The sequence below is a fragment of the Etheostoma cragini genome, chromosome 2 (genome assembly GCF_013103735.1).
Source record: "Etheostoma cragini isolate CJK2018 chromosome 2, CSU_Ecrag_1.0, whole genome shotgun sequence".
NCBI lineage: Eukaryota > Metazoa > Chordata > Actinopteri > Perciformes > Percidae > Etheostoma > Etheostoma cragini.
Genome location: NC_048408.1, coordinates 23,800,896 through 23,826,036, shown reverse-complemented (window position 1 = coordinate 23,826,036; position 25,141 = coordinate 23,800,896). Strand labels below are relative to the sequence as shown.

The following is a 25,141-nucleotide window of genomic DNA, read 5'->3' as shown; positions in this document are numbered from 1 at the left end:
CCCCCCCCCCCCCTCCCCCGCATGTGACGTGATCACCATTTTCTTCTAGGGTTTATTCAAAGGGGCTGGAGCAGTGCTGAAGCCGCAAGGTCTTCTACTGACATACGGGGTGAGTGAAAAACCATTGTGTCCTAAACATTAACTTCTTCATGACACGCTATTATCAAATGTAAACATTAAAGAATGGCATAATTGCTACGTAACATTTTGTTGTTACCGTCAGCCCTACGCAGTGAATGGCCAGATCACCCCTCAAAGTAACATTGACTTTGACTACAGCCTACGGCAGAGGTAATGTGTGTAAAAAAAAAAAAAATTGTAATGCTTCATGGAAGTTAATTATGTTATAAAGGGATGTTTTCTTGTCAAAGTAACATCTATTTGCAGCATTGTATACATAATCATGAAGTTTCATGTGTTTATGCCATCCATCCAATAAATAATGCAAAGGTGAAAGTGGGATTTATAAGGGCTTTATGTTTTAAACACACAGGAACTCAGAGTGGGGACTGAGGGATATCTCCCTCCTCAGTTCTATAGCACAAAGAAATGGTTTATTCCTTGAGAAAATAGTAAGTAATGTATGCATCCAACACAATCTGTGAAATGTAAAAAGAAAAACAGTGCTGTTTTGGGTAGTAGTGGTTGACTAATGTATGGTTTTAAATGTTGTCTTTGCTAGATGGACATGCCTGCAAACAACAAGTGTCTTCTATTCAGAAAGGAGAGTTTGGTGTGAAGTTGCCTGTTGTTCCTTCGCTGGGTGCAGACCAGTATCGGAGCAGGATGGTCGAAACGCCTTAACTTACATTTGGAGCTCAGATACATTGCCAGATTTCCAGAACTTTTAATGAACTGTTTCCCCATATTCTGGTACACATTGACATAGATACAATTATTTATTCACAACTGGAGTACTGAAATCTGTTATACACTATATTCTTCTGTATTGCACACTTGAGTAAAAAGGCTCACAGATTGATATGTTGTCTTTGTACTATATTTACCTTGATACCACCACCCACTCGTTCTATTTTTTCATTCAGTTTGCAGAGACTAAGGTAGCAGAAGTGCTTTGCAGAGGGAGAGAATGTGCTGCACATTAGATCTTGAAATCATACATAACAACAAAAGGTAACTTATACAAACATCTATGTAAATGACTAGTATAAAGAACCCAGTACACGATAAACATAATACAATAAAATAGAAAAAAACAACAATCTGGTGGTAATGTAATGTAGTTGTCTTGTTCTTTAGCTTCAAAAGCTAGGCATATTGCAAATTGATCAACTTGTGGAGCTGCTATTCTGCATTATCTTTCTGAAATTTACAGAATATATTTCAAAGGAAAAAATATATTTAAACGTATTTGAAGAAAAAAAACATTTCCGCATTGGTATTAATGTATTCAACACATCTGGAATGTAGTACAACTTGTGTTGTAATGAACATACAAATCACATTGACATATAGTATTTAACATATTTGTCTTTTGTTTTAAAGAGTTATTCAATTTCTGCTTTTTTGTTGCAATTCTAATGCTCATCCCTAGAGCTAAAGGTAAAGGGGACCTCAGACCCTCTGTGGGCTGACAAGTCTAAATTCTGGGACTTCTACAATACCTCACAGGTCTTTTTATTCAGAACCTCACGTAGCTTCTTGAGTCGGCGTTCGGTTATGGCTCTGACATAACTGTCCGACTGGATGACGGCCATGCCGTCCTGCACCACACCCATCACCAGCAAAGGGTTTTCCTCCATGGTAATGTTGGGACAGGGACAGCTCCAGTCTATCTTGGCTATCGTCACCTCTAGGTGTTTGGTTTTGAAGAAAGTCAATCCCATCTTTTCGTCTCTCAGGACTTCTTCCAAGCTAAAGCGGGCGAACCCAGAGTCCAGATCCTCCACCAGCTCTGTCAGCCGCCCCACAATAGCAAAGTCACTACGGCATAAGCTGGGCACCATTTTTCCCTTCACCCGACAGGTCTTACAAGGTCTCCTTTTGGTCTGTGGGCAGTTTGCCTCACACTCCTTCTTGGTGCGGAAGTTGTTGGCATTCCCATGGCAGCCACCATAAGCAAAGGCCTGGCACTGTTTCAAGATCGGATTCCAGGCCCAACGTGGTTCCCAAGATTTGCAGGGGCCCTGGACAGCAGGCAGTAAGCAGATGCCCATCCCCTCTCTCTGACAGGAGGCCTTGCACTCCTCATAAGTCTCAAATCGGTTGCGGCTGTCGTCACATCCGCCGTTGCTGAAGGCCAAGCAGGAGCCCATCTTGCTGTCATAATACCAGTCCATGTGACGCTCACCACTGCACACTCTCCGGTCTACTTCAGCCAGGCAGTCTGCTGGGGAGAATGGGCGTCCCATCGGCATCTCAGGATCTTCAGAGAAATCATCATCACCCCGGCGGATGACAGACAGAGGGTAGTCTGCACGCAGAACACCCACAGAATTCCTTGCAACGCAGGTGTAGATACCTGTATCCCACACCTGCGCGTTGTAAATGACAAGCTGACCGATGTTGGTGATAACCACGTTGCCATACATCTGGTCAGGCCTCATGACCAGCCGCTCGCGTCGTTCACTTTGTTTCTCCCATGTTACATCAGGTCTGGGGGCTCCAACAACGTCACAGTGGAAGCTAACTGTGCCGCCCACATAGACGGACTGGTGGTGAGGGTTGGAGTACAGTGTGGGGGGCATGGGATCCTCTTGGGAGGATGTTGGTGTTGGGTTAGCTGTAGTATCCTGAGGCAGTGGACTGGTGTGGGGCCCGGCCAGGTAAAAGCGGCATGCGACCACAGTTAAAGTCTCCCCACGGATGCAGGCCTCCGCATCCATGTAGCACTGGTTGAAGTAGGTGAGGCCATCTGAAGCGCAGGTGAAGTTGGGCTCTTTCTCACACCGGTCCCGGCACTTGCAGATGGGCTGTCCGTCCCAGATGTCACAGGTTGCTCCCTGCTGGCTGCAGATAAAGCCCTCACAGGTAGCTGTGGAGGTGGGGGCATTATTTCCTTTTCCTCCACCCTGCCCATCTGGCTGGGCAGGGGTACCATCAGAGAAACGTGCAGCCACACAGCTGTTGAGACCACACACGTTGGTGCAGCATTTCTCAAAGTCAGCACAGTCCTGCACAGACACAATGCACACACAGAACAGCATTTATGGAAGCAGATTTAAAATGAATAAAACACAAAATGAACTGACGATTGTTAGTGTATCGCTACTGAGAATAACATGAAAAACACCACCTCGTCAACGTTGCATTCTCTCTCGCAGGTACTTTGCGCATCAACCCAGAGATTGGAATTTAGCTTGTTGGGACAAAATCCTTCGTGTTCAACTTTGGCTCCTGGCACACTTGCACACAAAGAAAGTTCGGGGAATTCGCAAACCAGGAGCATCAACAAATACGAACTAATCCATCCTAAAACTAGTTTATTTGAGTTGGGTGCATTATGCCAACTTTGACCCTTTATACATCTATCCTTCAAAGGTTTTAGGGGGATTTTATACATTATTGCGCTTTTGCATGAGTCGCCCATCGGGTAAATCCATTCCTCCTTTAAGTCTTCAACTTCGGAATGTCGATTTTCAAAAGTAGTCGTCCGTTTTGTACGTAAACATTGTGGAAATCAGTTAGCTGTGCGCAGAGGAGAGTTGTAGCAATCCGAAAGATCAAGCCGAGTTCCCACGCGCTGGACATTTAGGCTACTGAACAAAATATATCCCAGAAACACGTGTAAAAAATGCAGAACTTCGGGTTTCATGAAATACATGCCTTAATAACCAAAACACAACGCAAAGTGCGAACTCTCACTCAGCTCCATTTCCCCGAACAGCGAAAAAAGCTAACGAAACTGCACAATGAGAGAAAGACGCAACATCAGCCTTTCAGAGTGTGAATGGAGGTGGAAAGGGCAACCCCTCTGACCGCCCCCACGGTCGTCCAGAGTCTAAAACTCTTATGAAGCAGCACCATGCGCTAAGCAACTGGACAAACATTGTAAAAACAACAAAGAAAACGTGGAGAAGTGGTGGCAAGCTGTCCCAACAACCTTGCGCATGGAGCTACGCATTCCGGTGAGAAATCCAACGTTAAATGCGTCCAGACAGAATTTATAGAGGTGTCATTTATAAGGAAGGCAATGAGCTAGTTCCCCCCCCCCCCCGTTCCCCGCCGTTTTACTTGTTGGTTATCATCTTTATCTTCGGTTACAATTATCTATTTCCACGTTTTACGCAGTAGCCTACAAACTTCGGCACATACTTTTCTTGCACAAACCAAAGAGCCAAATTGTACACGAAATAAGTCGCCGGGAGTGGAGAGCGTGAAGACCAAACACGGGGCGTGTCGCATCATGTCTGGTAAAACATGTTTACGTCCTGCTTGTCTAGACGTCGGTCACTTTAGCGCCGTCGCTCGTTCACACGGAGCTCAGAGGTGCCACGGCCAGGTGGGAAGGAAGCGTCAAGCGCCATATTTAAAGAGTGTGCGAGTCATCTTTGTCCCGGCGCAGCTCCGATTCGATGAGAAGCAGGACCCCTCATCTTTTCATTGGATGTGACCCTGCCACCTTTGGGTGACTTTTGACCTCGTTGCATTCATGCGCTGCAACAAACGGTTATCCAAAACTGGCCAATACCGAGAGAGCGTCTAATCAATTCAGCACCCCCAACGGGCTTTATCCATTTGATCACCGACGCCCCTGACTGGACAAAGGCTACAAAAAACATATTCCCACAATGACCTTAGTAAATGAATGAAAAATCATTTGAGCAAAGCACACAAGTTGATGAAAACACGAAGCAACCGTGGAGCCTGACCCTTTATTTTGTGGCGTGACTCTTTTCGAAAGGAGACAAAAGTATAATTTATTCCGTATCCAAATGTTAAGACACACATCTCTGATAGCAACAATCATTATCAAACGTTTACATATAGTGCTTTAAATAGCTCGTTGTGCTGGTGTCAATACACCACATAAAACAGGCACCAGTAGAAAAACATGCACCATTGTTGTATGCCCTCAGTAACGCATCACAGACATATAGCCATGACACTAGGAATGTTGAAGTGGAAAGACAGCTTGGTTAATCAGAGGTGGAAAGAGAAAAGTGTTACAAGCAAATTAAGTATTGTATAGGTTATTTACTTATTAAAACCAATATCATTACTTAGCTCTGATTAAAAAGTCAAGACCTTCAATGCCCTCTCTGAACTCTCTCTGACAAATCATTCAAAGCTCTACAAACATACACACATTTTAGGAGGGTTAGAAAATAAGGATGAAGTTACAGTCCAAATACTTTTATTAAAAACATTACAATGGCAGATTATCTTCCCACTTCTGGTTCTGACAGTCCCACATATTACCACGTGGCCACAGCAAAGTAGCAGGTGCATATTGTGTTACATTCATAAATACATTAGATAAGATCCTAAAAAACAATCAAATTAAAATATTAATTTCACCAACGTTAACAAAGTCCTGTTAAGAACCAAGACGCAATTGCAGCTCTTTCTGAAGGGAAAACGCCACAAATGAGCAAATCTGCACATTTAATTTGTACAAAGCCCCCCCCCCCCAACAGCACCAAGCAATCTCTGAATTGCCACAAGAGTTAATAGATTGAGAGGTGATCATGTGGTTGATGGTTTAAACCGCATGAAGCAATGATAATGCAACTAAGGATATCAGATTCAAAAGGCAAAAATGGCTTGAGAAAGTCAACAGACGTTGACGTTGACTGATGAGACGGAGGGGGAATTCATTTGGGCTGTAATTTAGAGGCACCACAGGAAGTCTTCAAAACAAGACAGGGTGGCTCTACTCTGTTTCCCAGATGGAGCATTGCTAGACTAAGCATTTTTCAATGGAATTTTTTTCTTCTAAATCCAGGCTGGGAAACTAGCCCTGCTCTTCTCATGACATTCAATTTAAGCCTGTCTAAATTTAAACATAACTAATCTGAGATTTAAATAAGTAGCTCGGCACCCTTGAGGTTGCAGTAAAAAGGGCATAAGACACACAAATAAATTGGACACCAAAGCAGGTCTCCGGAAACATTCAAGACAAAACAAGCATACGAAGCCCTCTCCAAGTTCAATCACCAAACAGACCAAAACAACTTGAGCACATATAGCATATTTACAACTTTAAATACAATAAACAGTAATTTTTCAAATAAAAGCTAGCGTATGTCCCTCCACTCATTTTTAGTGTTAACAGGTGAGCGATTTTCTTTGATTCACATCTGTTGTTCCCAGGGAATCTTGTTCTACTTGATTATCTGTTGGTCCCAGGGAAATCTTGTCTTACTTGATCTTGTTGGTCCAAGAGAAATCTGGTTCTACTTGATCAAAGCAAGCCCTCAGTATTGAAGAGTACGGGTAAACGGACATCCACAAGATGGCACCAGCAGGCGCAAAGAGAACAGAAACCAATCCAAGTCACTTCCCAAGGGTGAATGAAAGTTCACAGCTATTTCCGTTGCTGGTAGCTCTTGGTGCTCTCCCGTGGCCTCGTGACCTCTTGGAGCAACAACACCTTTAATACTAGCCCTATGGAGGCAACCATTAGTCCACTCCTTCACTATGAAATCTTACAGCTCCCCTTAGAGGATGACGAAGAGGTCTTTGGAGGGCTCTGCGGAGGCCTGAAAGACTTCGAGCGCTTGAGACTATTGGGTTTGCTTCCGCCGCTGCTGCCGCCAGCTGCTGTGCTGTTGGCCACTGAGTAGGAGCGTCCGTGCATCATGACTGCATTCATGCCGTTGGCCATGGAGAAAGACTTGAGGTGCGACTTGATGGCCACAGGAAGGGGCAGTTTGTCAATGAGGTGAACCGGTGTGCAGGAGACGATCGAACGGCAGCACAAATCTTGGAGGCTGAAGACTGTGGGACAAGAAGAGAGAATATGGAGGTTACCACTGGATGTCATGTCAGATACCTAAAGTTAAACTGCTTAAGGCTGCGATCAGACTGTCCGCGTCAGCCGGCTGGCGAAAAACGCAGGGCTTTTCATGGATTTTGAACGCCACGTCACTCTGCGGAGGCCAATCCTGTAAGCGGAGATCAGACTTGTCAGTGTGTTTTAAGCTATGGTTTGAGGCGGTGTGAGAAGCCCGTACAGTAAACTGTGCCTGCCACAATAAAGTTTTAAAACACTATGAGGGTTAAAAAAAAAAAAACCTAACCCTAACCTGAATGTTTCCTGCAACCACAAAGGACTCGCTATGTCTCGCTCGTCTCACTTATTTTTCTCTCTCCCCTTTGCAAAATAAGCTGCCTTCAAGTGTGGTTGGAAACGTCAAAATCTATAAACAATCTGACGGAAAACAGTAATTGTGAAATAGAAAGTGTACTTGTGCGTTGTTGGGGGGGTTAAGAACACAACAGGACGTCACACTAATGGGCCGTTTCATTAACCGCACCACCCTGCGGCAAATCGCCGGATCACTTTTCTTGGTGTGAATGCCCACTAAAGGGTGCGTGACATCCACAATACTTGTCAATGCAACTTTACAGCGGTTTGCACTATAAATATTTGTTTTTTGTTTCATGTTGTTATCAATATTTAGGCTTGAATTTGTTAAATCAGCAAATTTTCCAACATTTAAGTTTGAAATTGCTTCAATTTAACTCCCGTCTTGAAAGATTTTTCAATAACTACACTGGTCCACCATGTGACACATACTATTTTTGTTCACTCATGTGTTGCTCCAGTGCCATACCATTTTTTCCAGAAAAAAAAGACTCACTCTCATAGACAAAAAGATTGAAAGAAATAGTTACAGAGGCCACAACCCTGTTAGTTGGAACTTCTTTTCCAGACTTTCTGAACAAGTGAAAAGTGGATCCTCAAGTGCTACACACAAAACGTGGCATTGTGAAGTACCATGCAATTAAACTTTCTACAGAAAACAGCATACATTTTTAATCTGACCAAATTGGTACAAAAAGCACATTACCCAGCTCACCTCTGTTGGGCTTCCAGAATTTCTCCATCCCGTGCCTCATCAGCACAATGCGTGAAAGTTCGGTGAAGGATTCGATGACGTTGAAGTTGCACAGCGGACTGACCTCAAAAAAAGTCATGCTGTTCTTCTCAGCATAGGCCCTCGCCTGCTCCGTAGGTACCTGCCGCTTGAAAGCCAGGTGAAGCCGATTCCCCACCAGGATCCTGGGTACACCTGGGGCATGCTGATGGAAATAAATAATATGGAAATAGAAATTGCTCTAGGTAAGGTTACCAAATTTTGTTGCGTCTCTTAAACAGGATTTTTGAAATACTATTGCAATGGCTAATAGAAAATTGACTCTCGCAGGGATTGAGGCATGTAGACACAGGTTAGGGCTGCACGACATGAGGAAAATATGCGATACCATTGTTGAATATTCTAATAATGACATTACTTACAATAAATAAATAGTTTTTTTTAAGGATTAATTTATTGGTCATTATGTAGGCCTTTACAGATAGTTTAGACTTCAAAGGGCAGAGACAATTTTATTTTAATCTGTTTATTGATCCCCAATGGGGAAATAAAAATTTACACTCTGTGTCCACACTTTGTTAGTAATCACACACAGTCCTACACACACACACACGCTCAGGATCTATACATGCACTAATGGAGAGATGTCAGAGTGAGTTGGCTGCCAGCTGAACCAGAGCGGGTGGGGGGGGTACGGTGCCTTGCTCAACAGCACCTGGCAGTGCCCAGGAGGTGAAGTGGCATCTCTCCAGCCACTAATCCACACAGGGACTTGAACCATGACCCTCCGGTTCCCAACCCAACTTCCTATGGACTGAGCTACTGCCACCCAATAAGGGTGATTTATTTGTTGGTTGGTTTATCGAGGCAGTTAATGTTGCAATGACAATACAAAACAATATATTGTGCAGCACTACACAGGATATACCCCCTTCCCAAAAAGTATTTCTTTGTCAACCAGAAATGAGTTGAATGGGAGTACCTCATCAATTTCCCGTATCCAGCGGTCAATACCATCAAAGGACCAGCCGTTAGTGATGTCATAGACAAGCAGGATGCCCTATGGAATAAAAGACAAACACGTTGACGTACATATGGAATCATATGAAGCGGGGAAAACACATCAAATGCTCTACAAGTCATCACCTGTGCTCCACGAGAGTAAGACCTGAAGATGGTGCAGAATCTGCCTTGACCCGACGTGTCCCTGTTGAAGATGCACACAAGCACGTACAGTAAGTACAACCAACCATATGCATGGATTTGTCCACTTGCTAATTCTATATTACTAAATATACTAACAAAACACTTACCATAACTCTAATTTCACTCTTCTCCCATCCAGCAGAATCGTGGTGGTCTTGTAATCAATCCCTGAGATTAAACACCATCCACAGAAAGTTAGTTCATGTTGGGCTGTCCAGGCTTTTTCTAAATAAAAGCAACAAACAAAAATAGTTACTTACCACTGCTGTAGGCATAGGGAGACTCGACCGATCCGTCTTGTAAACTGTCCAAGATTTCCCCCTTTCCCACATCGCTGTCTCCCACCAATAGAAATTTCAGGAGATAATCGTAACTCTTGACTGGACTACTCTGGGTCCCCATCATCCCACGCATTGGGTCCGGTTCACGGGGAGCTTTTCAAGCTCGCCAGACGTTCACTATTCGGGGCAAGGGACAAACCAGACGCCCGCCAACAATGGTTAGCTAAAGCTAGACGACCGCCGTTTGACGTTAAAGTTAGCTGGTTAACTCGCTGGTACACTGCCCACGGCTTACACTCACGCTATCCTTTATAAACCGTCGATGTGACGTTAATGTTCACATTGATAACCAAAACAACCTTAACTAGCTGTTAGCTGGCGTGTTAGCTAGCCAGCTAACACAAACGAAAATAAAGCTTTCTAGCACAAACAATTGATACAGAGTATAAGCGAAGCGGTTTAGTCCCACATAGCACGATACCCCACCAAAGCAAATACGAGTGTTTCACTTTGTTTATAAAGAAAAAAGTCAACGAGGGTTATCCAGCTTCCGAGCACAACGTCTAGTCAAGTGGGCTGCGTTGGAACTTCCTGGTATTGACATCATTGGCTGCGTAACATCCGGTTATTAAAAAAAAAATAAACAACGTGTTGTTTAAATTTTTTAAATTTCTTTTAATTTCCAATTCACTAACACGCCATTTCTAAATATCAACCATCTTTTGAATGGGATTTATTTTGAAAATTAGATCGATACTCTTCTTATCAGTAATAGTTAATGTTAAATTAATCTGCATGGGAATTATTTAATTTCTTTTCCATTTAATAATCCATTTCCTTAAATGAATGGAACATTGGAAATGTCATATTATGATATAATATTTTGCCAACCCACATTTGTGTATGACAACAGACTGTGGGCGTGATTACATGGTCACTTCTGTTGTTCTTGATTGGCATTTGCAGCAGCTGTGGGAATTCTCTATTGTTTGCAGAGTACAAAAGCAAGTCAAAACACCACCAGTATATCCAACCTGTTAGGTAAGGTAACTGCTGGAGTGAAGAAAAAATAAATAAAAAATGGCTCTCAGATACGCTGCGTTTTTGTTACTGCTGTTTTGTACTGCCTATAGTCATCCGTTCAGAGGTACAGCTGGGCATAGCCCGTTTGTGCAAGACCCTGAAGAAGAGTGGGAGAGAATGACGACAGCAGTTGGGAATGAAGTGGATGACACCCTTTCACCTCAAAATAAATTATTTATGGGTGCATCAACTGACGGATCTTCAACATCTCAAGCAAAACTAGTTCCTAAGTATCTGGTAGCCTCATTCTCAGAGGACAAGGTAAAGGATTTCAAGCCAGGAATGGGAGCTGGTCCCCTCCCTAACTGGGCCAGCAAAATGTTGCTTAAGACTGCCACTACTTCTCCGACTGTAGCAGCCAGTCCACAGCTGGTTGAAATCTTGTGCCACGTTGATAGACTTTATATAAGAGTCAGGAAAGAGATCTTTAAGACTAACAATGCACACAAGTATTTGAAATTTGGCACCTGTCCTGTTAACCACGGTACCACAGAGCATTACTACTTTCTATACCTTTTGACTGCTGACTGTGGATTTGAGAAGGAGGTTTGTAAAGTTAAATTTTTGATAACCACAAAAATATAAAGTATTTAACTTGATAAACTATAACTAACACAAATGTTTATCTTTTAGAGTACTGCAGATTATCGCTATGTTGGCAGTGTGCTCACCTACAATCCAACCACTCCAGTTTTAAGGGAAATGCCATTTGAGATTCCCATGCAGTGTAAATATCCCAGGTAAGATTTAGTTTGTTTTACCCAGATTGTAATGGGCCTCTTTTATTAAATAATTTTACCAGCATTTGATTTTTTCAATTTATTTGCATTACACTACAGGAGAATCAAGTATTTCTGTATTACAAATTTGTGTCAATGGCAGATCTCTTCTGTTGCAGGTTGTTTCACTCCTATAAAGTTGGCTTCCATCCTAAACTACAGGGAGGGGAAATTTTCAAATCCCTTGAATCCCACAAATCCCCCCACTCAAAAACCATGTTCACCCTTACTTTTCAAAATGGTATGTTCCTTTTTTTTCTTTTTTCTTTTTTAAATATACAGAAGGGCTATGACTCCTCTTCACCTGGTGTGCTAGCATTTAACACGCTAAGCTATGTTTCATCAGGCCTTTCCCAATATCTAAAGTAAATTTGGCTGTGTTGCATAGATGTGTAAATGGCATCTTAAAATGTGGAGGCAAAGCCATTTAAATTAATGGCGTTGGCATTTTCACTGACTGCATAAGGCAAGCAAATGCAGTTTTCTTTCTTGAATGGGGGGGAGGAAACTGTAGCTTGTAGGGCACAGACTTGATTGTCAGACTTTGAACTAAAAGTTTAAAAATGGTTTCCAAGCAGAAAATTCTAAAATTTTATTTCCCACTTTTATGCCACATAACAGGTATGTTTGAAGTGTGTTTTTTTTAAATTTTATATATATTTTTAAATGGAATATATATACCAGCTTTCGATATAAAATGTATAGTGTAAGGATATTCAGACCACAAAGAGCTTAGGCAGGTAGCAAACATTTACACTTTATAATTGCAAGCACCTGCAGCAGCCTGCTAATTTGTAAGCATCTCAGACTTTACAGTAACTCATGTCCTCCCCTTTGCCTCAGCATTGGGGTTCGATGTCACTGGTGCCCAATCCTACAACTTGGGTGAGACGATGTACTTTCAGGCCAAGCAACTTTCAAATTCTGGAAACCGAATTTACATCAATAAGTGCTTCATGACAGCCTCCAGAAACCCCACCTCAAGTCCTAAATATATGGTCATAGACAACTATGGGTAAGATGTAAATGATTTCAGAGTTGAGATGGGCACATCACTTGGTTCTTGGAGATAAACATCCATATTATCTCTTGCAGCTGTATGGTTGATGGCATGATGACTGATCAGTCAGTGTTCATCTCTGGTACCTCAAAACTAGTCCTGAGATTCAGTGTGGTTGCTGCAATTTTCAAGAACATGGCTTCCGCTTCATCTTCATCACAGGTGCAGTCAAGATCAAGGGGTACAGAGTGTTGTACTGTCAGAAAATGTGCTAACCCTGAAATCTAATGTCTTTCAGCAACTCTACATGCACTGTGATTTATCTATGGGCCCACTTGTGCCAACTGAAAGTTCAAAGACTTGTAATTATGATCTTGCTACCAAAACGTGAGTTGACTCTGGTTTAAGTAAACCATCCACAGGTTGCTTTTGAAGGTCTTGTTGGATGACGTGTATGCTTGATGGCCATAACTAAGGTTCTCACGTTTTTGTTTTTTTTTGGGGGGGGGGGGGGGGGGTTCAGGTGGAAGGAGCTGTACGGCAGTGATTCTGTTTGCACCTGCTGTGACTCAACCTGTCACTCCATAAAGTCTAAAGGTAACTTTATGCATCATGACAGTGAATAATTTTGGCCAAACTAAGTTTGAAATATGACTTTACACATGATCCTTAACTTAAATGTCAATACATAAAGCATTATTTACAGCCAACACTTAGTATTGCTAATACCTTTTACAAGGCAAAAGCTGTGTGACTTTATATTAAAGCTACCCTTCTGCAAAGTAAAGTTTAAAATGTATTCATGTCTTGTTTCAACAGCTAAGAATATGATCTCCAGTAAGTCTTGGACCATTGACTTGAGCAACAAGGATGGGCATGACAAGGATGACAAGTTTTACCCTCGCATGAAACTGTCTGACGCAGATGTCCTTGTGGATAACTCCAACAAGGCAGAGCATACAGACTTCCTACAGAACTGGGGGAAGGACTAAAGGAAATGTTGTTGTTTTTTTAAATAAAATCTCTTGTACATTATTTCAATATAGTTTAAATTTTTAAAGGAGCAATTGTCTTACACTTCAACATAATCCTGTATCAGCATGTCTGCATTACTAAGCATTTCCTTGAAATGCATCACTGCATTTCTGTAGAGACAGTTGTGTACCACAAGGGGATGGAAGAGATTCACAGTATCTGCATTAGTAAATTCAGCAGGAAGTTCAATAACCCTCTGACTTAAAGGATTGCCAATAAGAACGTGATGCAGCAGCTTTTTCTCGAGGCTCTTCTCCATGAAGGCTAATAAATCTCGAAGCCTACAAGCCAGGTTGCTGGGTTTCCACTGCGCTGGGTCTTTGGTCAAAAGCAGATGCATTAGTGCAACTTTGAAATGCAAATCCTCCAGAGCACTACTTCCTGACAGTGCTGTCTGTCTCCTGTGGAGAAAATGTGCAATTTGAAGAGTTTGACTGTGGCATGAGTTTGCAGGCATACGTCTAGAGATGTGTTCTAAGAAACTGTCTTCATAGCCGGTCAGGGAGAGTGTCCAGGAAGTATCAAAGTTTGGGGAGTGATCATCAATGAAGAAATGAGCATTAGTGTTGACTTTAACCACAGGATTCATACTGAAGCTGATCTTCTTCCCTGATCGGAATCTAACTATCAGAGCTCCTGGAGCACCAATGTAGCGGATGTTAAGCTCAAACTCATACTTGTGTGAAATGTGTCCCCACGCTTGTTTGATGGTGTTCTGAAACCATCTAGTAACCTGTGCTTTTGACAGGAAGTGGGAGTTCTTCATGCAAAGAAGGCTGGCACAAACATCAGTCATTTTCATCTTTACAGCCTCAGTCTCACAATGCAGCAAGCACACCATATCATCTGAATTGGAAGACTGACATGGGCAGCCATTTTGGATTTTATTTTTCAGCAGTTGGATTTGACCACAGGCTTGCATATCTGGATGCAGGTCACTTACCGGATTGTTCCAAAGCAGACACTGGAAACGATAGGTATCAGGTGGGGTAAAGGGGACAATGATATTGCACACATCCACTATCTGATAGTCTTCAATCACCATTCCATTATTTCCATCACAGACAGTCCTCATCGCCTCCAATAGGTCCTTCGCAAACCCCTCCAAAAACTCCTTCCACTTATTTTCGGATGAGACTTGGATACATTTAGAATGAAATCGCTGCAGAGTTTCGCTGTCTGGCAGGGACATTTCAGCCGCGGTGCAGGTCACTGGGAAGGCCCATGCTTCTCCTTGTTTCATTTGGGAACATTTCCCTAGGTATTTCCTAAAGAAGCGGATCATGGAAATGATGGAGACTGTGTTCCATATGTACCAGAGGTAGTCCCCCTCCCAGTCAGCAATGGCTTCTGAATTTTCTGATGTCACGGTGTGAAGGTGTGATAGAGGTGATTCTTGTTCTTTGGAGTTGAACACTCCCTTCTCTTCAGGCTTTTCTTGTGGTCTGCTTTGGTCTGTAAAACAGCCATCAGTCTGGATGTCTTCTCCCTGTTTACTCTTCTTGTCCAGCTGTAGATTTCCAATTTGCTCGTGGTCAATTTGTGAAGTTGTCAGAGCAGGGTCAGATTCACTTTTAGAGTTTTGAGGCTGATTTGGATCCAAATCTGCTTCTGGTGAGTTGCGATCAGTAGCATATTCCTCAGAATCATGTTTGATGACAGTAATGTCTTCTAAGACTGACATTGGATCTCCTTCAGTGCGTTTCTCAGACTGAATGTTTCTCAAGTCATCCCAATAAGGCCCTCTGCTGCCAGTATGCATCATTTCCTCGCTGACAGGTGCCATTTCGTCACCCAGTTCCTCTCCTCTCAGCAGCCTCTCTTCATGCTTTTCCATGCCCACTGTGGTGATATCGTCCCATTGCTCAACCCCTGGGTCGTCCCTTGGATACGTTAGGAGACCCAGAGCCACCACAAACACTCTCAACAGAGTATCTTGCATTGTTAATATTGTCTGTGAAAAAGCATCAAGAATTGTTAATAATTTCAGACATTTAAAAAAAACATACATTGGTGTTTGTTGAAATATGTCAACAACAAAAAAAGATTACAAATCAATGATTTCTAATGTTTCTGCAGGCAAATTTCATATTGATGCTAAGCAAGTAAGAAATTTGCTACTTCCTTGATGGCCTGGAAGCATCCTTTTTTTACTAATTTCTGTGATTACATCATACATTATTTATTACTGCACACAACTTTAAAAGAGAAGAACAAGAATATGCACCAAAAGAAGGGATTAATTATCTCAGCTTGCAATGCCGGTAAACAGAGGAAGTAAGAAACTAACCTTGCACCGCGACACATAGGAAGAGATCTGTGATCTCTCTTCCTATTTTAGATGTTGTCTTTCGTGACTTATTTCCTGCACACCCTGCCCATGTGCTCAGCGGTGACAATTTTCTGTGCAACACAGAAGAAAACAGATAGCACAGACTTCCTGTAAGTTTGACTGAATATTCAAATTAGTCTACCATACGCTGAACCATACGCTCTAATTCACTGAATGAATTGTAAACTTTTTCATTGTGTTAAGAAGGACCAAGGATAAAGCTACACACTTATGTTAAAGGACCCATGGCATGAAAATGTCACTTTATGAGGTTTTCAAAAGTCTTATGACATGGCGATGTTTTTACATAGGCCTTAGTGGTCCCCACCAGTGTATTTGAAGTCTTTTTCCCCACAATTCAGCCTTGGTTAAAGGTCCCATGGAATGAAAATTTCACTTTATGAGGTCTTTTAACATTATGAGTTCCTGCCTATGATCCCCCAGTGGCTAAAAATGGCGATAGGTGTAAACCAAGCCCTGGGTATCCTGCTCTGCCTTTGAGAAAATGAAAGCTTAGATGGGCCATTCTGTAATCTTGCCCCTTGTTAGGTTATAAGGGGCGAGCTTACCTCCTCTTTCTCTGCTTTGCCTGCCCATGAGAGAGAGAGACCCCCCCCCAAACAGCTACAGTTAAATGGCACAAACTAAAGAAAGCTCATTGTGTGACTGGCTCTAGTGGCTGTAATTCTGTGCCAAGGCTGAATTTTGGGAAAGAGACTTCAGATACAGTATTAGGGGACCACTAAGGCCTATATAAAAGCATCCAAAAATGACCATGTCATGGGACTTTTAAATTAAAATGTGGAAAATGTTTTGCGTCTGTGAATTGGAAAGTAAGCCCCTGCCTTTTATCCTCTTGTGGGCTCCTGACTGGTTTGTCGAGCTCTTCCTCATTCAGTGGGTGCAGTTGAGTTCAAAGGGTGATGTGAAGTAACAAATCCCTTCGGAGATTTTATAGTTATACTTTTCCTGAGATAAGCTAATGTCGCTTGATTTATTTTCTTCTGATTAAACAAGTGGAAAGAGATTGACCCTTCACCTCTTAGACAACAAACACATTTTCCAGCCAAAGCCACAACTATTTGAATGAATTGAGAATATGTTTGCATGGCTGGATCATTCTGGCTGCAGCTGAACAAGACTGCATCCCCAATCTACAGGTGAGTTAAGTTAACACACGGCATAACACATCATTAGAAAGGGAAAGGGTCAATTTTCTAAAGGACCACTCCAAGTTTCTATGAAACTGTTAACCGGTTGACTTTTAAGAATATGTGCGCTGAATGAGAATCTTTTGTTACATCACACTAACACCTGGGAAGGGAGGGGCATGCTGACAGATTATGTGGTCCGCTTTGAACATCACCAGAGAGACTTCTAGAAACCCCTTTCAGTCGGTCAGAGCTACGATGCCTGTTAAGTATATAAAGTACTGCAAGTTCTTAACTATATGATTTTGTCTTTTTCCTTTTTGTCCATTCACTTTTACGAAAATAGGTAAGTGTGTGTTTGTGATGTTTCTTTCTTTCTGATCAACATGCACAGGATGCCTGACTTTGTATTATCATCGCTATCAAACTGATGAAATCATAGTCTAGTTCACTATAAGGATGTGAGATTCTGGTGGCATTTTGTATTAAGTCATCCTTTATTGAGTGTTTATAATAGCTTTCATAATTGTAAAGAAATAGTTTACTAATGGTTAATAGAACAGTAATAAGCTATTAACAAATTTGGATTGCTGGAGAAGTATCTCTGTTTGTTGAGCCTCTGATCTTCTGGCAAAAGGCTGCAGAGAAACTCGACCCAAATGTATTAACAACTTATTATTAAAAGACATGGACTAGTGCAAGCACCCTTTATTAATGATTTATTTACATATTAATTATAGTTGTTATAGTAATTGATGACTCAATAACTTCTCTTGTTGGGTATTCCAAAAATTCAGAAAGCTATTTGTGACAAATATACATTTATAACTGGAGACTTAATTTTTCAATAACAAAATTGCTTTTTCACAATCTGTCAATATAAATTGTATTACAAATAGTTTCTAACTTATCTGGAATCAGTTATAATAGTTTGTTAATGTTTTATAAAACAGAAGAGACACAATGTATTAACCATTAATAAAGTAATTAGTTACAATTTATTATCCCTGTATATAGAGGTTCCTATGGTAACATGATTGCTGCCAAATCTTTTCATTTAACAACATACTAAACTTAAGTTTAATTGCAAATTGGTTCTCAAGCAAAGCATGCTGTCGTGCTTTTTCTACCACTTTTCTACTGATTGATTTCAAACTTCCTACTGCACTTCTTTCAGATACAACTTCCTCTGTACTAAAGATCCACCGCATCTCCCAAAATGGATAAGTTTCGTATGATGTTTCAGTTCCTCCAATCCAACCAGGAATCTTTTATGAATGGCATCTGTGGTATCATGGCACTAGCTAGTGCGCAAATGTACTCTGCATTTGAGTTCAGCTGCCCCTGCATGCCAGAATACAACTACATCTATGGGATCGGACTGCTCATTATTCCATCCATATGGTTTTTTCTGCTAGGTTTTGTATTGAACAATAACGTGTCAGTGCTCGCAGAGGAGTGGAAAAGACCCACAGGGAAACGGATCAAGGATCCAACGATCCTTCGCTACATGTTTTGCTCAATCACACAGAGGTCCTTGATAGCACCTGCAGTGTGGGTGTCAGTCACTCTCATGGATGGGAAAAGTTTCCTTTGTGCTTTCAGCGTCAACTTAGATATTGACAAGTTTGGGAATTACAGTCTGATGACGGGGATGTCAGAAATGGAGAAGATGAAACTTCTGGCAAGGATTCCATGCAAAGACCTATTTGAGCATCATGAAATAAGAGTGGCAGCATCACGATACATCAAGTGTATATCACAGGTAGCCTGCTGATTTTCTCCCTAACTTTTCTGTGAATGGTGTTAAACTGACGGGTAATAAGCTTGAAAGCTTTTGACAGAGACAGACCTGAAGGCAAATGAGACTACTTTATAGCTCAAACATCAAATGGCACATTTGAATAATGCAAGAGGCCTAAATGGGAAAAAGTAATCTAAATAGAATTGAGTGGTTGTTTGGAGATTTGGGGTCAGTGAGGCTAGCTAGCTAGCCCTGACAGCACGACTAGATTATAGCGTATGTTTAAATAATATCCCTAAATTGATGTTGTCATCAGTGTCATAGCTACTGTTTTGACTGGTCACAGCACAGGAAAAGCACAGATCTAATTAATAAAAAGGAATGATTGCTAAATTCCATTTAGCTGCTTTGATTTCAGGGTCCTGGTATTATGCGTGATGGTTAACACTATCATGGCTTACTAGGACACTTGAATAGAACAGTGATGAGTGATCGCTGAAGCTGCAGTTGGCAACTTTTATCAAAAGTAGAAGTCATATTTGCTGAAATTGTCACTATATCCGACAATATTAAATACTCCTAAAAAACATATGTTTCTGAAAACATTTGACACAGGAAATAGGCAATGAAGTAACAACTTGATTCATATTTGATCAATACTGCCTAGTTTGACAGTTTAAGTTCACGAGTCTTTCACACTGCGTTAGACTTCTCAGCGCTGATTGGTTTCAAATGCCATCAGGGGCACCAGGAGGAGACAGAGGGACAGTTTTTTTTTTCTACAGATTATCTGTTTTATTTACAACTTCCAAGTTTTGTGACAGATTCCGAAAATATGATAAAAAACTTATGTTACACTTTCTTACTATGACAAGTCAAAATGACTGTTGTGAAAAGGGCTCGTTGAAGACACTGGTCATAACCTCAGTATAAGGAAACTAGCTAAATAGAAACATTGTTTTATTCATTATATTTTGTGTTTTCAGTATTTGGGTTAGTCTCTGACCAAAAGGCCATTTGTAATGTCAAGATATTAAATATTTTTCAGTTTGATAGTCTGCTTTATTAGTCAATTTAAATAAAAAGTCTGGTCAAAGTTGGGGAAACTTTTAGCAGTATTCCAACTGCATCACAGGATATGATGACCAAGCAAATTAAGTTCCCCTTGCTTTATTTCTCAAAAACTCCTTAAGTTCAATCTCTTCACCCGACTCTAGCCTTGCACTTTAAGCTCATTGAAGCTTTCCTGTTCGCTTATTAGAGGGATAGATAAGCCTAAAAAATTATTATTCATGGTACAGAGACCTATTTCAATCCATCCAAAAACACCCACACTGTTACTTAGGTCTTTGATCAGCCAAAGGGAAATTTAAAAAGGCTTAAAAGTGACTGAAAAGTCTGTTTATATACAGATTCTGTTAATGAGCTGTGAAAAGCTTCTAGATATGCTTTGTCGATTACATGGACTATTTGACTTTCACTATCTTCAGGATCTGCAAGAACACAAACACACAAACATAAACTTGGTCAAAAGTAATCAGATTCTCAACCAATGGCCATCTTCTGGCCATCTTGTGTTATTTATATTTTCTTCATATACTGCAGTATCATGTTTTACTGCTCCAAATGTTTGTTTTTTTAGCCACACCAATATATTTGATAATGTCTATATTTTACAGGCATGTGGATGGATGTTTCTGCTCATGATGACCTTTGCGGCCTTCCTGATCCGAGCTATTCGACCATGCTTTACTCAAGCCGCCTTCCTCAAGACCAAGTACTGGTCCCATTACATAGACATTGAGCGCAAGATGTTTGATGAGACGTGTAAAGAGCATGCCAAGAGTTTCGCCAAGGTGTGCATCCACCAGTACTTCGAGAACATCAGTGGGGAGATGCGCAGCTTCCACCACAACCGCTTCAGCAAGGACGACACCGACAAAGAAGAGGAGGATAAGAGAAGTGATGAAGAAAAGCTTTTGGGTATCAGGGCCCAGGAGGATATGAACAAAGTTTTATGGAATTGGCACACCTGTAAGCCAGCTCTGGCTCTGAGAAAAGACGAAATGAACGGTGAATACAATGGCATTCTGAATGGAGAGGCCAACGGAGCAGCAAACGGATTTGTAAAGGGACACACCCCTGTAGTGGAGAAAAGAGAATGGGCAGTGTATTACAGCAAGGTCTGAAGAGATGAAAGGGACAAAGGAACGCTTCTATTGGCTCTTCTTCAACTTTTCTGGAGTGTTACATTGTTTTAGGAATCATTTCGATTTTTTTTAGCAACTATTAGTAATTTGGCAAAGTTAGCTAGAAATATACTGTATGAGATTTTTACCTCAATGCACAGATCATTTAATGGAATATAAATTAAAGTCACTGTTTGACTGACAATACTTGAGCATTGTCAACATACTTCTGGTTCACAGAAGTTCAGTTGACTGAAAAACCTGTTTTTACTATTTGATCAACTGTAGTGCTAAATTAACTAATTAAGAAACAATATGATCCCTGAGGGATAGAGCTTTGCTTATGGTGTCTATTTTTCAATTTCCACACGGGAGTCATCCCAAAAGGATTACAAACGAGAAGTCTAAGTCTAATGTTTGATTATCGCTGTGTAACTGACGTTACTGAATCAGTTTTCAGACCTTCTGGTTCTCCTATACAGTGGTGCTCACAGGTTTATGAACCCATGCTAAATTTGACTAAAAAGAGGATTGAAAAAATAATCTATTAGAAATTGATCTTAAAGCCTTAATTAAAAGAAATTGGAAAAATCCTACCTTTAAGGACACAAATTTTCTTGGTGAATTACTTACGTATCGTGAATAAATAAATGTTCTTCCTTTAAATACAGGGAGCATACGTTTGGCATGGTTTTATTTCAGTTAGCCTAATGGTTTGATTTGCATTGAGACATGATTTTATGGAAAGTTCCCCATGACAGTCTCTATGTATGATGAAGGGTGTGTGATGATGGGGGGTTATTTAATTCCAAAGGCCAAGGGAACTTTCATCAGGATGCATAGTAACCTGGATCCATGAAATAACTATTAAAATCTGCCTGCCTCTATAGGAATTAATTATAGGGGTGTGTATACTTATGCCACCTGAATTTTGAACTTTAGCATGGGTTCATAAATGTATGAACTTGTGTATTATGTTACATTTTAGCCTCACCATTATCCTGTAACTGGTCAGCAGAGGTCCTTGCTCAGCAAAACGTTACAAAGTCACTTTAATGCCACATTCAAGCTTAACTGTTTGATGGACATCAGACACACTTTATCTGTACCGGCCCATGTAACAAGAGTGTATCAATGTTATTAGAATCATGTAAAAAAAAAAAACGGCCTTTGAAAAAATGACTATTTTCCATTAAAAGATTTGTATAAGGTCATTTTTAATGCTTTGAAGTGCATTACTGGACTTAAACCTTGTTATGAGCAGATAGACATACAATGCTACTGTACTCTTTCAATCAGGCAAAAGAAGATTTATGCAAAAAAAAAAAGGTTGGGACAGCCAAAACTATTTACATGTCACAAAGAAAACAAGGCCAACATTTTCATCTCTCTCGCTCTCCCCTTTTCCTGCTCTGTTGGTAACACTGAGGAATTTTCTTCTATGTTTGAAAACGCCTATTTTAATATCTTTTTCCAGCAACTGTGTTAGAGTTGCATGTGGACCACATGTGAACATTTTCGGAGTCTGTACAGCTTCAGGAAGTTGTTGAAGCTGCTGTTGACAAGGGTGATTTCCTCATATTTAACAAGAGGGCGTGCTATTGACAAACCCACCATCTTTCACTAGCCAACAATGTCAACACCACCCTATAGCTACAACACACATCTCATATGATTCTGAAACCTGTAAACACCCAACAGTTCATCCAGTATATTGAGCAGTGTGTTTATGCTCATGCATATGTGTGGTCAATCCAGCCGTCCCTCAGTATACAGCACTAATGTCTTTACTAGAACAGGAGGGGGAGGAGGGGAGGGGGAGTAAAAATGTCATGGATCCTGTTGCAGCGGCTACTCCTCCCTCCCCCGGCGGATTGATGAAGCAGCACTCCCCTTGACCGTCTCACAGCTTGCCCAGTAGCCCAGCAGCTGTTCTCTCCCTCAGCAAATTGGCAGCCAGGGCCACTGGTGTGGGGGTGGACACGCAAGGCAACGTCTTTGTCCAGGCTACGACTTTCCTCTCTCTGCGTCTCCCACTTTTTCTCTTCATATTATTTCCCTTTATATCTTGGTCCCTGCTGTGTTCCCTCTATCCACAGAAATACCTCTTCCCCTCCCCCCTGTTCTTGCTTTGCCTCGTTCTTCCTGTGCAAGAGTGACATGATGTTTATATATAGATCAAACAAGCATCTATAGTTCTAAAAATACAATCAAATCAGTATATGTGCGAAGGGAGGGAATGCTGAATGAGGTTGCATCATCGCTTCTTGTGCTGACCTCCACTTCACACAAATGGTTTTGTTTTGGTTGCAGGACATCAGCCACGCGCATGCAACTGAACTCCCCCGACTTTGCTGCAAATGTCTCTCTTCTCTCCCTCTCACATATACATGCACAGGGGTGTGCACATGCAGAAACATACACATCAGCATGCTTGCAGGCGCCCTATTCGTCAGTGTCGGACTCATTCTGCCTTCCTTCTGCCTACAGATTGGAGGACAAAGGTAGCGAGGGTGGGCTGAGGGAGAGGAGAGTTGCGAGGCAAAACTGCTAGTCACATGAGCAGAGATCTGTTTACAAACCCAAGGTAGAGCAGAGCAGAGCAAGAGCAAGGGGAGGAAGGAAAAGGCGAATCCATTGCAGGCTGTCCCTGAGCACCATTATGGATTGAAAGAGGAAGAGGGGAAGCCTGCCATGATAAAGCCAGCTGGAGGTTGGAGAGCCTGAATTCGACACACGCAGACACACTTGTGTAAACACACTGCCTTTGTCTCTGATTTTTTTTTCTCTCAATTGAAGGAGCAGATGGTTAGAGGAGGAGTAGGATCACCCCCCTATGCAAGCACGCACACACACATTAACCAACTGACACACAAACACACGCTCACCAGCAAAACACCAAACCCAGCTAGAGGACTGTTGCTGACTGCATGGAGCTGCCCTCACTTTGTTTTGGCTTTGAGGGAAGCACATCCATACTGAGGAGGAATACCAACTGCAGGAGCAGAAGACTGAAGGAGGAGACAACCGAGGTGAGGGGGATGAGACATGTGAAAATCCTCTGTTAAAAAAAACAGCTTTAGGAGGAAGACAAAGCACAGACTAATGCCAGATAATTACCTTCATTGGACGAGGACTGTCATTTTGAATGGTGGATGTCATTGAATTTGAGGGGAGGACATTTCCTTTTACCAAGCAGCCTGTGTTGTTTCTGACATTGTGACTGAGTGAGATTCAGCTTTTCACAATAACAACTCCTGAATAACACATGGTGTGAGGCATCTGAAAAACAATCATTTCTTGTCAACAGGATTTCTTTGTTTCTTCTTCTCTCTCCTGTGATGACATCATTCTAACTGGAAGGAGGAGCACTTGAGGTCTTCAGTCCCGGTCCAAACTCCAGTCCAAAATCTCCCAATCTTAACACGGAGTGGTTAATCCAGATTTGGAAACGCTGGGCAGCGTAGACTCAGCAAAACTGCACCCCCCGAGGAGTTGTGGAATCTGAGCAAATCTGAAAATATCTAGATGGTTGTTTTTGGAGGAGGTGACACAACACCACAAAAGGGCGATCAAGCTCAGAGTGACTGAATTCAGGCTCCAAACGGATTCTGTGTCCCAAGCTTTGGCCCACGAGCTTGGCTCTTCTCCAGCCTTCTCTCACCAGGGCTTGAATTTACTGCTGCTACCCTGGGAGTCAAATTTCATCAACAATTCCAATGGTGTAACGGTAAGTGAGTGGATTTCTCTGCTGCTTGCCAAATACACAAGCGCTAGTGGCGCATGTACTTACTAGTGTCTCGTAAACTCTATTACTTAGTTGCTGGCCTATTAGAGCCAAATAATGGGCATACTCGGGAAATGGTCAATTACTAAGAAAGTGGAGGCCTCCATTAAAATAATCAAATAATTCAAGGTCAAGTTTGTTTGACAGCTATGACTACTGAAACTGAAAATATTGTATAGTCTAACTGTATTGCATATTCTTGTTTTGTTACTGTTGAGTCTGCAGAGCATCCATCCACGGTTCATAGTCGTATCTCTTATTATACTACCCTAAGTCTTCCATACATTAACACCCCCCACCCCCCCACCCCCCCTAAATCCCCCAACCACCCAGCCATATCACATTATCCAACCTACACCCCCACAGCGTGCAAGCTGTACCCATTGATTCACTCTAAAGAGAGACATATGGACATTTAGAGGCTGGCAAAGAACATCCTTGCTGCAAATTAATAGGAATACATGTGGCCTGTGGAAGTGGGGCTTCCACTGCTATTGTTTTACCAAATGGTCCTTTAGTCTCCAGAGTTCAATCTGTTTAATACACCC

The 25,141-nt window shown here is 41.7% G+C and overlaps 8 protein-coding genes across 10 annotated transcripts in view; 4 read left to right on the top strand and 4 right to left on the bottom strand.

The window, feature by feature from the left end:
- mettl26 (methyltransferase like 26) overlaps nt 1-982 on the top strand; it is a 2,697-nt gene extending 1,715 nt beyond the window's left edge. The window contains exons 3-6 of the mRNA XM_034861806.1: nt 50-109; nt 224-291; nt 494-572; nt 683-982. Of these exons, the coding sequence (XP_034717697.1) occupies nt 50-109; nt 224-291; nt 494-572; nt 683-739 (264 nt within the window). The 3' untranslated portion in view covers nt 740-982. The remainder of the gene's footprint in view (nt 1-49; nt 110-223; nt 292-493; nt 573-682) is intronic.
- The window catches only part of zp3c (zona pellucida glycoprotein 3c), a 23,168-nt gene extending 9,821 nt beyond the window's left edge, over nt 1-13,347 (top strand). Inside the window, exons 3-11 of the mRNA XM_034861589.1 lie at nt 502-506; nt 10,571-11,122; nt 11,210-11,316; nt 11,475-11,596; nt 12,199-12,370; nt 12,451-12,577; nt 12,654-12,742; nt 12,879-12,952; nt 13,175-13,347. Coding sequence (XP_034717480.1) covers nt 10,574-11,122; nt 11,210-11,316; nt 11,475-11,596; nt 12,199-12,370; nt 12,451-12,577; nt 12,654-12,742; nt 12,879-12,952; nt 13,175-13,347 — 1,413 coding nt within the window. The 5' untranslated portion in view covers nt 502-506; nt 10,571-10,573. The remainder of the gene's footprint in view (nt 1-501; nt 507-10,570; nt 11,123-11,209; nt 11,317-11,474; nt 11,597-12,198; nt 12,371-12,450; nt 12,578-12,653; nt 12,743-12,878; nt 12,953-13,174) is intronic.
- wfikkn1 (WAP, follistatin/kazal, immunoglobulin, kunitz and netrin domain containing 1) lies at nt 835-6,293 on the bottom strand. The gene is made up of 2 exons (XM_034861494.1): nt 3,257-6,293; nt 835-3,134 (listed from the first exon to the last, which is right to left on the bottom strand). Exons 1-2 carry the CDS (start codon nt 3,548-3,550, stop codon nt 1,617-1,619), a joined length of 1,812 nt encoding a protein of 603 aa, XP_034717385.1. The 5' UTR covers nt 3,551-6,293; the 3' UTR covers nt 835-1,616.
- LOC117937647 (ras-related protein Rab-40C-like) lies at nt 6,352-10,136 on the bottom strand. The gene is made up of 6 exons (XM_034861734.1): nt 9,473-10,136; nt 9,320-9,380; nt 9,153-9,213; nt 8,989-9,066; nt 7,989-8,211; nt 6,352-6,903 (listed from the first exon to the last, which is right to left on the bottom strand). Exons 1-6 carry the CDS (start codon nt 9,624-9,626, stop codon nt 6,602-6,604), a joined length of 879 nt encoding a protein of 292 aa, XP_034717625.1. The 5' UTR covers nt 9,627-10,136; the 3' UTR covers nt 6,352-6,601.
- LOC117937476 (inositol 1,4,5-trisphosphate receptor-interacting protein) lies at nt 13,308-15,789 on the bottom strand. 2 transcript variants are annotated; one of them, XM_034861492.1, is made up of 2 exons: nt 15,681-15,789; nt 13,308-15,344 (listed from the first exon to the last, which is right to left on the bottom strand). In XM_034861492.1, exon 2 carries the CDS (start codon nt 15,330-15,332, stop codon nt 13,428-13,430), a length of 1,905 nt encoding a protein of 634 aa, XP_034717383.1. In that variant the 5' UTR covers nt 15,333-15,344; nt 15,681-15,789; the 3' UTR covers nt 13,308-13,427. The 2 variants fall into 2 exon arrangements, with proteins under 2 accessions (XP_034717383.1, XP_034717378.1); XM_034861487.1 differs by having other exon boundaries at nt 13,310-15,344; nt 15,618-15,789.
- The window catches only part of pdcd11 (programmed cell death 11), a 44,170-nt gene continuing 34,505 nt past the window's right edge, over nt 15,477-25,141 (bottom strand). Inside the window, exon 37 of the transcript XR_004655141.1 lies at nt 15,477-15,487. The gene's annotated coding sequence lies outside the window, so the exon portion shown is untranslated. The remainder of the gene's footprint in view (nt 15,488-25,141) is intronic.
- Nucleotides 18,061-21,311, top strand: LOC117937637 (calcium homeostasis modulator protein 1). Its single transcript, XM_034861726.1, has 2 exons — nt 18,061-18,638; nt 20,297-21,311. The coding sequence occupies exons 1-2, from the start codon at nt 18,093-18,095 to the stop codon at nt 20,804-20,806; spliced, it is 1,056 nt and encodes a 351-aa protein (XP_034717617.1). The 5' UTR covers nt 18,061-18,092; the 3' UTR covers nt 20,807-21,311.
- Nucleotides 23,330-25,141, top strand: part of zgc:175214 (uncharacterized protein LOC557610 homolog) — an 8,915-nt gene continuing 7,103 nt past the window's right edge. The window contains exons 1-2 of one of the 2 annotated variants that reach the window (XM_034861856.1): nt 23,330-23,838; nt 24,170-24,536. The gene's annotated coding sequence lies outside the window, so the exon portion shown is untranslated. Of the gene's footprint in view, nt 23,839-23,991; nt 24,537-25,141 lie in introns of those variants that run through there. The other variant, XM_034861849.1, reaches the window with a different exon arrangement.

Bases quoted from the DNA above. Each gene is read 5' to 3' on its own strand.
- wfikkn1 (XM_034861494.1), bottom strand. From the start codon at position 3,550: ATGGGCGACTCATGCAAAAGCGCAATAATGTATAAAATCCCCCTAAAA. The intron at 3,135-3,256 runs GTGGTGTTTTTC...GTGTCTGTGCAG, and splicing joins GAGAATGCAACGTTGACGAG to GACTGTGCTGACTTTGAGAA.
- LOC117937647 (XM_034861734.1), bottom strand. From the start codon at position 9,626: ATGCGTGGGATGATGGGGACCCAGAGTAGTCCAGTCAAGAGTTACGAT. The intron at 9,067-9,152 runs GTGATGACTTGT...TTTATTCCATAG, and splicing joins CTTACTCTCGTGGAGCACAG to GGCATCCTGCTTGTCTATGA. The intron at 6,904-7,988 runs GTGAGCTGGGTA...CTTGTCCCACAG, and splicing joins ATTCTGGAAGCCCAACAGAG to TCTTCAGCCTCCAAGATTTG.
- LOC117937476 (XM_034861492.1), bottom strand. From the start codon at position 15,332: ATGCAAGATACTCTGTTGAGAGTGTTTGTGGTGGCTCTGGGTCTCCTA.
- LOC117937637 (XM_034861726.1), top strand. From the start codon at position 18,093: ATGGATAAGTTTCGTATGATGTTTCAGTTCCTCCAATCCAACCAGGAA. The intron at 18,639-20,296 runs GTAGCCTGCTGA...TATATTTTACAG, and splicing joins ACATCAAGTGTATATCACAG to GCATGTGGATGGATGTTTCT.